Source organism: Balearica regulorum, chromosome 8, assembly GCF_011004875.1.
Source record: "Balearica regulorum gibbericeps isolate bBalReg1 chromosome 8, bBalReg1.pri, whole genome shotgun sequence".
NCBI classification, from domain to species: domain Eukaryota; kingdom Metazoa; phylum Chordata; class Aves; order Gruiformes; family Gruidae; genus Balearica; species Balearica regulorum.
The window spans coordinates 29,436,881-29,449,511 of NC_046191.1; the positions used below are offsets into that span (position 1 = coordinate 29,436,881).

The 12,631-nt window shown below is 49.0% G+C and overlaps 1 protein-coding gene across 8 annotated transcripts in view; it reads left to right on the forward strand.

Annotated features, from left to right (window-relative positions):
• The window catches only part of RGS8 (regulator of G protein signaling 8), a 30,006-nt gene extending 18,579 nt beyond the window's left edge, over positions 1 to 11,427 (forward strand). For 4 of the 8 annotated variants that reach the window (XM_075760338.1, XM_075760339.1, XM_075760340.1 and 1 more), the window contains 3 exons: positions 3,857 to 4,023; positions 6,052 to 6,173; positions 6,574 to 11,427. In XM_075760338.1, the coding sequence (XP_075616453.1) occupies positions 3,857 to 4,023; positions 6,052 to 6,173; positions 6,574 to 6,949 (665 nt within the window). In that variant the 3' untranslated portion in view covers positions 6,950 to 11,427. Of the gene's footprint in view, positions 1 to 3,856; positions 4,024 to 6,051 lie in introns of all 8 variants that reach the window. The other 4 variants (XM_075760346.1, XM_075760342.1, XM_075760343.1 and 1 more) reach the window with 1 other exon arrangement.
• Positions 11,428 to 12,631: the final 1,204 nt, after the last annotated feature.

Genomic DNA, 12,631 nt, shown 5'->3' on the forward strand with positions numbered 1-12,631 from the left:
CCATGGCCTGAAGGACAACATTTGAACGGGGTGTCAGGAGCATCCGAGTCCCGATCCTCACATACTTGATCTGCCTGGCAGTCCCCATCTATAAAACACAAATCCTTGTCATTGTCTAATTTGCAGGTGACCTGCAGGATTGTATCTGTAGGGTGCACTGCAAGATCTTGGGGTGGGGTTATCTTTAAATACTCGCACAATCCTTCCTGACAATCTTCTTGTGCGTTCCCTTGGTCTGTTTGAACGGAGAGCAGTGCGTTTTGAAGCTTACATTTACACTGCAAATGTCTTCCGCTCCTCTTTCAGACTCTTGACACTCAGTAGAAAAGCTCCATTTCTTCATCTTCATCCTGTCTGCTCCACCATTCTGATTTACTCCTTTGGCTTCAAGCAAGGCCCAACAGTTGTCTTGAAGGGCTTTGCATCTATACTAGGACACCTCTGTCTTCTAGAACAGCTGTGCCTTTAGGCTACACGTTAGGGATATCTTGTGCTGCTGCATCTGAAGACGTCCAATCCTGCTTTTAATGTCAGTGCTGGTTTTGTAAAGCATCCCTTTGGAATGGCACTTCTCAGGTGTTCTGACCATCTTCCAGGATATTTCAGTTGGTTAACTCAGTAGGTGATACTCTCCTGCTCGTGTCACACTGCAATCCGGTGCTGGTTGCACCAGCAAAAAAGCTGTCCAGTTGGGTGGGGTGAGCTTTGAAATGCTGATCATTCATGAGCGACACTTCCTTGAGAAGCCTTCACGTGCAGGAGGAGATTAAAGTCAACATCCAGGTCAAATTCCAGCTCAGATGGTGGCAGTCCCCACACCTAATTGGCCTCCTTCCCTTTCAATTAAATTTGTTGTTGTTCGTGATAAACTCGTGGGCAGTGATTTACTACTGCACAGTCATCTGGGGTCCCACCTCTGAGCTCCTGCTGCCAGGCACAGCTGTAAATGCTGGCAGGCAGTCAAAGGCTAAGGATGAAATCTGTGGAGAACCAGGCAGCCTTGAGTCCAGGATGACCTCTCCTGCATCCAAGGCCACCTCTGCAAGATCCTCCCAGGTCTGGCCTCATCATTACCAGCTCCTGAAAGGCTGTGAGGAGGGCACGACAGGAATACATAAAGTAGTGGAGAACAGCCAGACACTATTATTTATCTATCATCCATCTAAACTTTCTTCAAGATAAAAAGGAGTTGATTGATGTGAGAGCAGGAGGCAGAGCATATGGAAACCTCTTGGTCCCAGGAGGGACCTGCTGCAGCTGCTCTCCGGGGCAGGGCTGAAGCAAACGCCTTTCTCACCTCATCAATCGTGAAGAAGTCCCCCTTTTTTAGCAGATATTCTATTTTGCAAATATTCTGTTCTGCAGATATTCTGTTTGCCATGCAAAGCTGCTATTTCTGCAAGTGATCCTCTGTCAGTGCTGGGGCTCTGAGGCTGCTGTAGAGGAAAGGCGGGGGGGAACAAAAAGACCAGGACAGAAAGGGGGAGCAAGACCTCTGCAGGGATGCACAGCAGAGACTGTATAGCCATAACATTGGGCTTGGGTGCTGGAATATTTAACGTCAAACATCTTAGGAGCTGCTGATATATAAAATGACATACATCTCGTGGAACTGCTGCTTTTTCCCTTTTGTACTTTCTTCTGTCTGAAACCTGTCAGCCTGCTGTTACGTCCTCTCCTTTTCCTTCTGCAAAGACTCCCTGCTCTATTCTCAAGTCCTCCACTTGCTCCCACACAGGCCCAGTGAATTTTATAGGCATTAAGGGGGACACAGGTTTTGAAAAATGTTTCTGTCTCTTAGATTTCAGGAAGGGGAGCAGCCCGAAAACATTTCTCTTGTTCTCTATGTTTATCTCTCCGTGGAGAGGCTCGAAGCAGCCATGTGCAGCACGATCCTGGCAGGTACCCTGCTCCTGGAAATGTCTTTGGTTCTCTCCGCTCTGCGGGCTTCTCCGGAGCTAATGTCACGTTATTGCCCCTGTCTTGAACCCACTATTTGCACTGCTAATTGCTCTGCAGTGCTCGTGGACAAAAGCCCTGGTTTTGCCCACAGTAGCAGTCTGAAACCCCGATCTCCTCCTGCAAGTACGTTAATTAAGCAGCAGGATGAGCTGGTGCGATACAGCCATTTCTGTCCCTCCTGGGGCTGACAGGAAGCAGCAAGCGTAGCTGAGATGGGACGTACCCCGTTTAGTTGCCGATCGCTGTGCTCTTTGCGATGGAGCGGTTAGCAGTGCGGAGCCCGTTCACGAAGGCGCTTTGAGAAACGTCGGGTGGGGAGAGGTTTAGCCTGTAGTTTGGTCCTGTCTGCCCTAATATCTGTTCTGCCTTTCCCTTTGAGAATCCGGGCAGTCAGACATCTCCGCTGACTTACGCGCAGCCAGAAATAGGAGTCTTAGTTGCTGTTCAACACCTGGGGCCATTTCTTAGGGCTTGAGGCTTGGGACCTAGAACTGGAAAATATCTCCGTGTCCTAAGTTATTACCGGAAACAAGAGAAGGAGGAATAAGATTAGGACACGCAAGGGAGAAAAAGGGCAGTGTTACATTGCTGCTTCTCCTCTCAAACCTGGTGCAGGCAAGAAAACGAGGACAAAGCTGTGAGGGAGTGTGCGATGGATCCTGTGACGTGGCCAGCTCCCATCCCCGGTGGGCCCAGGCTTGCTGTGGACACGTGAAAATGTCCTGCACCAAGCATCAGGCATCGTTCCTTGGACTCCGTCCCAGCTCCCACGGGAGGAAAGCAGGATCTCCCACGGCACTGCAGGAGTTCCAGTCCTACAAACCCTCATCAGTCTTTGTCCGCCCCTGCCCCACACACGTGCACTCGGTCCATCACCTTTTGGAGAGTCTGACCTTGCATTCCCGATTCCATCAATATTTTTAGACACTTGCTTGGAAGTAGCTAATGCTGACTTAGGAGGTTTCCAGTCATGAACTGCAAATATTCAGACCCTATAGACAAATAGTCAGACCCTAAAGTTAGAAACACGTTACTGGGGAAAAAAAAAAAAAAAATTAAGAGCCAAATTTATCCCAAGGCTAAAGGAAGGAGAAAGGGCATGTGTGAAACCTTCAGCTACTTCAACTCTGCTGGTGCCATTCAGGGAAAGGAAATAAGAAACAATAGCTGTGTCCATAAATACACCCGGGCAGGCATTTAAGAGGACACAGATTGCCTAATAAATCTTTCCATATTTCTAATCTGTCCCGGCTGACTCAGATTACGTTACCGAAATGTCACAATTGCTAAGCCTTAACAAGTGATAAAGAACACTTTTACCACCAACTAGACAAGTAGTAATTATGCCGCATCCTTTCCCTCTCCCCTTTATTGTAGCTGTAACAGTTAGGCTTTCCGAGATCCTTGCTCTGTTTAAATAAGAACTAAAAATATGTCACAAGGCAATAAAGCAAAGTGACAGAAAACATAGGAGACAAGTCCACTGACACTATGTTTTATTAAAGGTTTTTCTTAATGACAGATAGGACATTACAACGTGCTGGATTAACACGCACAAGATGCTGTGGCGAAGAGACCGTAGCATTGAAGCTTGACATTTTCAAGAGGAACTTTTTCAAAGATCAGGTGCCCCAATCTCAAAGAAAGCCTTTTGCCGCGTTAGCTGGCAAAACACTTTTTCAGAGCAACAGCAAATGATGTTTGGCTTCGTGGCAGCTCACGAGACTCCAGCTGATGCGATGGTGTGAGTTGTGGACGTGTCCTGGGATTGCAGACCTTGGGAGAAAAATCAATTGGTCTTTGGTAGGCAGGGACGGATGGAAGGACGTCTAGTAATGAGACTGCTCCCTGCCCTCTTCCTCCTTCCGTTTAACTCCCCGTGTCTCTCTTGCAGATGGGCTGGCTGCCTTCCGCGCTTTCCTGAAGACAGAGTTCAGCGAGGAAAACCTGGAGTTCTGGCTCGCCTGTGAGGACTTCAAGAAGACCCGCTCGGCAGCCAAGCTGGCCTCCAAGGCCCAGCGGATCTTTGAGGAGTTCATTGATGTGCAGGCTCCTCGAGAGGTGGGTGTGCCGTCACCCCGGGCAGGCAGAGCATCCCTCCGGCACAGGGAGTAGGTCCATCTCCCAGCTGGTACCAGGGCGCAGGTCCATCTCCCAGCTGGTACCTGCGGGGTGCCGGGGCGGTCAGGGAGCCCTTCCTTCCCTCCCAGAGGTGATGGTGAGGAGTGGGTAAGGATGGGAATGCCATCCTGCCTGCTACAGCTGCCACTGCTCACAGTGACTCATCCCCTGGTGAGGGCAACTACTTTGACGATACTAAATTAGTCACAGCCAGTGAGTTCACTGGCAACTGCAACCTACATTTCCTAATCTCTATGAGCTTCCTAGGAGCATTTCACCTTGCTCCTCTCATTTACTATGAATCCCCAAGCAGGCTATTGGGCTTGTTGATCACAGGACGTTTTCTGTAAGAGCATCCCACGAATGACTAACTTGTTGACTCCCCAGAAAGGAGTGTTTATCTGCTGACTAACTCCCAACTCAATTAGCCCTCCTAAAAGATGCGAGCAATAACTCAGAGCTGAACAAAAAGTGCAGTCACAACTTGAAGCCTGGAATTGTTAAGTTCTCTTTCAAGTACTGACAGGCTGATGCGACTGTCAGATCCTGCGTCGTGATGTTGGGTTGTGTTATTGTATTTGTAATGCAACCAGGATGGTGCTTACTGCACCTGCTCTCCCATGGCGGTCCTCCTGCTAGATTGCACGGGTGCTTGCCACCACACAGGTGCCTGCGAGGGGATCCCCCTAAAAAGGGCTCTCTTCATACTATCACAGACTGGTTTGGGTTGGAAGGGACCCTAAAGCCCATCTAGTCCCACCCCCCTGCCATGGGCAGGGACACCCTCCACTAGCCCAGGTTGCCCAAAGCCCCATCCAGCCTGGCCTTGAACACTGCCAGGGAGCCAGGGGCAGCCACGGCTTCTCTGGGCAACCTGTGCCAGGGCCTCACCGGGAAGAATTTCTTCCCAACATCTAATCTAAATCTCCCCTCCTTTAGCTTAAACAACTTTACTCCATCTTTGAACTAGGAAGGCTATTGCAAGGCCACTGAGAAGCACCCAGTTTTACACCAAGTGGTGTGGGCGTCTCGGGGCACGCTTCAATCCCCGTCGCCCTCAGGGAGTGACAAAAGCCCTGCTGTTATTCATGAGGCTGGGTGAGATTCTTCAGGACTGCAGGGCTGAATCTGGATTAGAAATGTGAGTGCAGGTTGGATGGGGTCTTTCCTAAAATTTGGTCCTGTTGCCATAGTTTTGGCATGCTAGAATGTGAAATGACCCCTAAGTGACGCAGGGAGCTAATCTATAGTGCTGTCCTCTGAGTTAAGGCAGACAGCTTTACTCTGTGGACTCCTTTAAGTTTGGACACTGAGTTAATAACAACAAACAACATCTTTTCAGCCAGTTTTTTAAACAATAACCCTAACAAACACTGACTGCTTTGCTAGGGAAAGAAAACAGAAAAACTCACGCTGTTGATTTTGCAAACAAATGGCAGTCATAACATGAGGGTGGTTTATTTTTTCCAAGTCCCTACTAGAGATAATTGTAACATGAAGCTGTTATGGGAAAAATCAAACAATTTATTTTATAACAGCAGAGTTTAAAAACATTTCATGAGAATGTACTAATAGTTTAAACCCAGCTAAAAGTTCATTCACTTTTATATTGGGTATGTAGTGAAGAATAAAGTGAATAGAGAAATCTTGGTCGACAGGAAAGCGGTTAGGCTGAGTGAGCATTTTTAGAAGATGTGCTACATAAACCCGTGCTTAAGAGCCTGAACAAGGCTCGTAACTTGATTTCAGAAGTGCTCAGATCAGTATAAATCTAGTTCAACTTTTCCAAATTTGGGGCAGGATTTGTAACACTGGATCACTAGGGTTTGGGGGGGCTGTTTAGGCATGGATAAGGGTAGGAGCTTGGTTGTTCTGCTGCTTTTAGAGCAACGGCTGAGATGAAACGTGCCATTTCAAGCAGGCGAACTGGTCACTCAGTACCAAACTCTCTTCTGCTGCTTTTCCCAGGTGAACATAGACTTCCAGACACGGGAGCTGACAAGAAGAAATATGCAGGAGCCTTCCCTCACTTGCTTTGACCAAGCTCAGGGGAAGGTGCACAGCCTGATGGAGAAAGACTCTTACCCCAGGTTCCTGAGATCCAAAATTTACACAGACCTGCTCTCTCAAACCCAGAGGAGGCTCAGCTAGAGCAGTGATGGGGCCCTCAGAAACCACATGCTTCCCGCAACAGTCAAAACCCATGTCTAAATGTGAAACTTTCTTGGTGTTAAAAGCAGTGGGAATGAGGAAAGAGGGAGAAGGGGAAGAGGAGGCTTCCAGAGCATGATCCAGATGTGGTATTAGGACTCTTTGAGTTTCTGTGCTTTTTTCGGTTAGCAGTAGCATCTTGCAGTTGTTGCCTCTCTCTAGCACAAAACCATAACCCTCTCTAGTCATGGGGTCATCTGTTGGGAAGGCAGGTTTCCTTTAAAATTATTACGTTGGTTTGCGTGTAAATAACACCACTGCACCTTTCCATCCTTCCAGACGTCTCCCTGGCTCTCACCACTCCCCTGTGTGTGGAAGGGCCCTCAGGGCAGTTCTGAAACTTGTGAGGCCAAGTCCAGTCCAAAGCATCGTCTCCCACACTGGCTGCTGGGGTCCGGATCCAGAGACTGTGAGGAAGGAGAGAGGGGAGGGAGAGGAGAAGGCAAAGGCACATGATTCATGTGGCTTCCCGGAGTGGAAATCATCAGCGAACTCAGCTCACCTTTCCATTTTGGTTGCGCATCTTATGACACCAGCTGCTACCCCGTCACAGCCCCTCATCTTCCAGGGATGGAGACTAAGAGTTATTTTCCGTATGACTGTCAAGGAGCTGAGTTTTTCTCATGAGGAAGGTAATCCCAAAAGCTCTCGCTAGACCTGGTCGGGCAAGTCTTCTAGTACGAATGATTGTTTTTCATTAATATTATTTATTTGTACTGTAGTTCAGTCTCAGGACCCCAGTCGTCGTTCAGGCTTCATTGTGCTAGGCACCATACCAAAACCTAACGCAAAGAGGCTCCTGGCCGCCAGACACATTAACAGGCTTGGTGGCTTCTCGGGAACGACCTGCCAGCTGTTAGGAAAGAGTCGAGAGAAGGAATGTCCCATCTGCCCCATGCCGAGCTGTAGGAAGAGCACAAGACCTGCCTGCTATGGCAGATGACATTTTTCATGTAGTACCTGACCAGCGCACGGCAGGGAGAGGTAACATGAAAAATCACAATTATATTTTTGCTACTTACTGATTATTGACTGTTGTTGTTACCTACCGATTGTCCACTGTGGGTTCAATGCCATGTAAAGAACTGGTAAAGGCGCAGACCCTGCTGCACGGTGCTTTGCTTCAGAACAGGACGCAGGGAAGCATGCAGCGAGCAGGACGAGCGTCCGGGTGGGAGGTGGTGTGTGAAGGGTGCTTTGGCCCTGGTCCCATAGCCTGGAGAGCCAGCTGCAGGAGAAGATTCTGTGCAGATGTCGGTTGTGTCGCATCACCTCTGTGCTCTGCAATAATACCTACCATCTGAAGGCCCCGTTTCTACGGCGTTGCTGTTCCAGCTTATCCGCTGTCAGATTCTTACAATATTTTCTAGTGGAGAAGCAGACAGCCTGTCTGTGGATTTGAGCCTACAGAGCAGAGGTCTATTTTCTTAATTTTATGAAGGCCTGGAAAGTGACACCATGGTTCTTTTCCTTCTCTCAGTCACCCACAGATCAGAGGCTGTAAATCTCTGCTCTAGTTGAGGGCAGTGGCTGGCGATAAAGGTTTAGCGTAACGTGGTGTAAACTAGGCAGACTGAATTCTAAAGCTAAGCGTAACGTGTTTGGAACGGTATACAAAAAGCCTGCTTGGATATTAAAAGTTACTGTCCATGTTTTAGATAGGAAGCAGGTTTTGAGGTTTTTTTGTAAGGATGCTGTGCAGGATGCTAGGACAAATAGGTTTATGATCAAGATAGGGCTGGAAAGCATGTTTGGTTTATTTTGGAGGTGTATTCCTGTGGTGTCTAAGACACTAAAGTCTAAATACGGTGCAAGTGCAAAATTTACGTTCAATAGGGAAACCTGCTTTTCGGTACCTGGTTGGTCGGCTCTAGAATTCTCCACTTGTTTTGTAGGAAAAGACTAGTGAAAGGTGGGCACTGGAAAGTGCCCCAGGTTCATCCAAGGGTTCTACGTCATGCAGTGGCTCAACTGGCCATGAGTTTGGCTGTTCATGGGCCCATAGCTTTATGGCAAAGAAGGTCTAGTGGGACAGGTCTCTGTGGAAACTCGTGCCATGCTCTGCAAGGAGTCAAAGACAGAAGCAAAGGATATCGAGTCATGCATCCAGTGGCTGTCCCCGGCGGTATCTGGACTATACCAAATGGAACAGAAACACGTCACCTCTATAGCCCCCTCCTGCTATAGCGAAAGGGAAGGAGGAGGGTAAATCATCCCACACTGCGGTGAAACGCTCTCAATGCTTGACCTGCAAGGGAGGATGCAAAGCCACTGACTGTAAGGAGGGGCTGGAAGAACCCTCCTTTCCAAGAAACTGTATGTCTACTACACCTGCATGACACTGGATGGACTGGGATCTCTCAGGGGCACGGGTTGCTTTGGCTGAACAGTTCCCCTTGAGATGGCCTGTGGTGCCAGTTGCACCCAGTGTCACTGCCACTGCAGAATGGCACAGCGACCGGTGATCCAACCGCTGCAACGTGGCAGCTCAGCTTCCCAGTGCTGCGGCATCAAAGAAGCTGCTGTGTTGCAGCACAGGGATGAAGAGAGGCCACCTTGTCTGGCCCTGCCTTCCTCCATTTCAGCCTCCTCTTTGTACATGCAAAAAGCATCCCAGCGCTGCCCTGGGTGTAAGAGACAGCAGCAGCAAGCTTATGCAGTCACTGCTTTGAAAGAGAAGGCAGTAGGCCATGTTAACTGCCTTGCGGTATTTCTCTTAAAGCCACCAATACACCTTCTGAGCGGGCTTGGATGATGCTGACCTCTAGTGCCAGCCGATGCATCCCAGGCAAGGCTCTTCAGCAACGTGCCCTGCAGGCACCCATGGCCGTGAGGGTCCCAGAGACGGCCAGGCCCCGAGGAAACAGCAGAACGAGATGTTTTTGTCGAGGAACGAGGAACAGAAACTCAGAAGTGAGGACAATTCCCAGGCTGCCCTGATGGCTACAAAGTCTGGTCCTGTTCAGAGTGTGACTCCAGAAAGCCCAGGAGGGAGCATCTCTCAGCAAGCTCCTCCGGCCTCAGTGCTGGCGTCCTCTCAGTTCGTGTCAGAACTCATCGAAAAAACTTCAAAGTAGCCAACACTGTGTAAAAACCAAGCTCCCCTCTCTCCTCCATCGACCAGGGGAATTGCTTTGAGCAGGCACACTCGGAGATGGCATTGCTGCGGTTGTGACAGGAGCTGCATTCATGCCGGCTGATGTAGAGGTGTTTTGCCCATTAAATCGTTGCCAGATAATATCCTCCACGGGAAACATCCTAGAGCACAGAGTGGAGCAAGAGCATTGTCTAAGGCATATGAGTCTATCACGGTTATTTTTGTTGCTGCTCTTACAGTTTGTCTCTCTTGAAGGAAAGCAGACTAGTTATTTCAAGTAATTTTTATTTTTTTTAAACAAGAAATTGGCACCAGCTGCTTCTTTTATGCCAAATGTCAGTCTGAAGTGAATTAAAATAGGCAGCTTATAGCTCTTCCCCTTAAACCAGGGGCTGATTAAGGAAATAATGACTGAGCCAAAGCTTCGGAAAGTACTGAGTGATGACTAATCCCCATCAAGGACAAATACCCTATCTTTGATTCATCTCTTACTGATGTGAAAGGGATATTCATAACTTACAAACCCCATTTCCCCCCTCCACAAGTACAGACATCCAGAATTTTGCTCCTGTTTCAAGTAATGTCAGAGTGTGCCATCACATGAAGGGGGGGGGGGGGGGGGGGAATCATTTTGCTCAGCTTTTTTTTTTAATTCTGTGTGTTTGCTGGCAAGTATCCAGTCAGCTCCCAAGTCCTTTGACAGCAAAAGGGAAGAAGAGTTTACAAATTGCCTTTTCTATAAGCTTCAGATGTTGTTAACCCCAGATGCAGAACCCGAATCTGCTTTGAGTTTCTTTCTCCTGCTTTGGCCCGTCAGCCAGGTTTGGGGTGATTTCTGTCACTTTTACTGGACTCGTTAATGTACCGATGGGTCCCTGCCCTGCATGCTGGGAAGGTGGGACGGGCAAAGTCCTGCTGGTCTCAGCAGGGGAGGGAAATAGGTGTGCGTGTCTGCAGGTGTGGGTGGGTGAGAGTGCATGTGACTTCACGTGTATGTTATTTAGTGTCTCCTACTAGAGAAGCTTTTCTGAGACATAAATGTGCATGTTAAAATAGGAGAATTAGGCATAAATGACATAAAAATGAGATTTTTAGCCAGTGTTGTGTTTGCCTCGTGTGTACGTTTGACTAGTAATAAGAGACGTTAAACTCTGCTAGGCTTCCAGTTACCCATAAGAGCACATGTATCAAACTGAACTGAATGTTCACTGATAGACACAAAACCAAAATGTTTACAGCATTCAGAGCAATAGCAAAGCATACCTCATGCCCGTCCTGGAGTGCCTCTCACCTGTCAGTACAAGCTCTCCCCTCCCCGGGGGCCTCTTGCTTCTCCCTCCAAACCCCTCTCTCCTCCTCAGTCCTGTCCTCGTGGTCTTCCCTCCTCCTCCTCCTTAGGGTTTCCTCCCTGAAGCGCTCCTGTCCATGCCAACCTTCCTCTCCACCAGCACTGTTTGTCTCCATAAATCTGAGCCTGGGTCTCAAATAACCTCCTCCCATGCCCTCCTGTTCGCATCCCCTCCGTCCCCATCTCTCCCTCCTCTCTTCTTCGCCTTTTGCTCCCCCAGACGCTTGTCTCTGGTCTTGCCATCTTGCACCTACATACCTCCTACTGTCACTATAAAGCTCCGAGTAGCTATCCCTCGCCTGTTACATATGAAGAAAACGCTTCTGCTTTATCTTTCATTCCTGGGGCTGCTGCGGTTGTCTTCTTCCTTGGTATTGTGTTTTCTCCAGCATTGCAGAATTATATCACAGAACTGGAATTAAAGTACATTTTGCTGCTAGACCAGAACGCTCTTCTCTACCACGCACCCCTTGGGCTTTGCAGAGGCTTGGCTTGTCCCCAATATTGGGTCGTCTTCCTCCATCCAGGCTCCACGTGCCGTGCTTGTGGCAGGGGCTGGCTGGTTGAGAGGGCAGCCATGCTGCGCGGAGGCAGCGGCTGCTTCGGCAGGGTCACAGCTGTGCTTCCTCTTGGCTTTCTGATATAAAAAAAAAAAAAAAAAAGAGTGTCAATAAAGGTGTGTGTGTTGTATTTGCTTAGTGAAGTCAGTCGTTCCGCTCTGCGCCTCCTCTTGGTTTTACTGGAGGGCTGTATCTCTAATTTGAGACTGCAGTAAACTCAACTGGAGTTCAGGGAACTGAGGGTATGGGAGGGAGGTGGCACAAGGGGATGAGTTTATTCTTGAAAAAAACCCAATGTTTCTGGCAAAAAGGCACAGAAGAAAAGGCAGTGCCTGCTTCTGGAGGGATCTGGCGTACCAAGGAGGTGTGGGCACCATCCGTGGCGTGAATCATTTGTTTCCAGTAACCCCACAGCTCCCAGTTTGCATCATGTGCTGCGTGCCCCAGGCTGGATCTAAAACATGACAGATGAGGAGCTGCTCGGCTTTGCATTTACAGCGTAGATCACAGAATCCCAGAACGGCAGGAGTTGGGAGGGACCTCTGGAGATCACCTAGTCCAACCCCCCTGCTAAAGCAAAACAGCGTTATCCTAAGAGAAATGTCTTCATGTTGCTCTATCAGTGCCCGCAGTCACCAGCTAAAAAGCAAGGAGGGGAAGGAGGCATCTTGTGTTGTGTGTACTTAGTCCTCTGCGGGATTACTGGTAGCGAAGAGAGCAGGGTACAAGTACTGCCTGGGGAGGATCCCCCTTCCTTAGAAAACACGATCAAGGTAACTTCTCCTGTAACTTCTCTCCCCGCTCCTCTACAAGCAACCCAAATCAGATACGCAGAGTTCAGATTTTTTTCTTTAAGCGCTCTGGCATCTTCATCTTTGGTGGGATGGCAGGAAGGGGCCTTGAGGACCCAACTCCAAACCCAAGCACCAAATAAGGCTGTATTTAATAATAAAGATGCCTTGTTCCTTGGGAAACGCGCTTGCAGGTGGCTCAGAAGAGATTTAAGAGGGCATGTACAGAGTGAACTCAGAAGCGAGCCACCGGGTACCTGGGTAGAAAGAGCAGCTCTTTGAAGACCTTCCCTATGCCACGTTTTTATTTTAATTAGGTCCTGATGCTGTAACTGCCTCCGCAGTGCCTGGGTGCTGCTGGTGGTGGCAGGGAACAGCAGGAGCTGTTTGGGCAGGGCGTGCGGGCTGTTCGGTCTGATTCCTTCCCGTTCGGGGGAAGGCATGGGCTCGGGGTCGGGCTGGCTTTCCCTCTGCATTAGCTGCTCATTTGCTAGGCTCACCTTTCCCTAACGAGGCTGGAGAAGCTCCTCAGCCACACCAG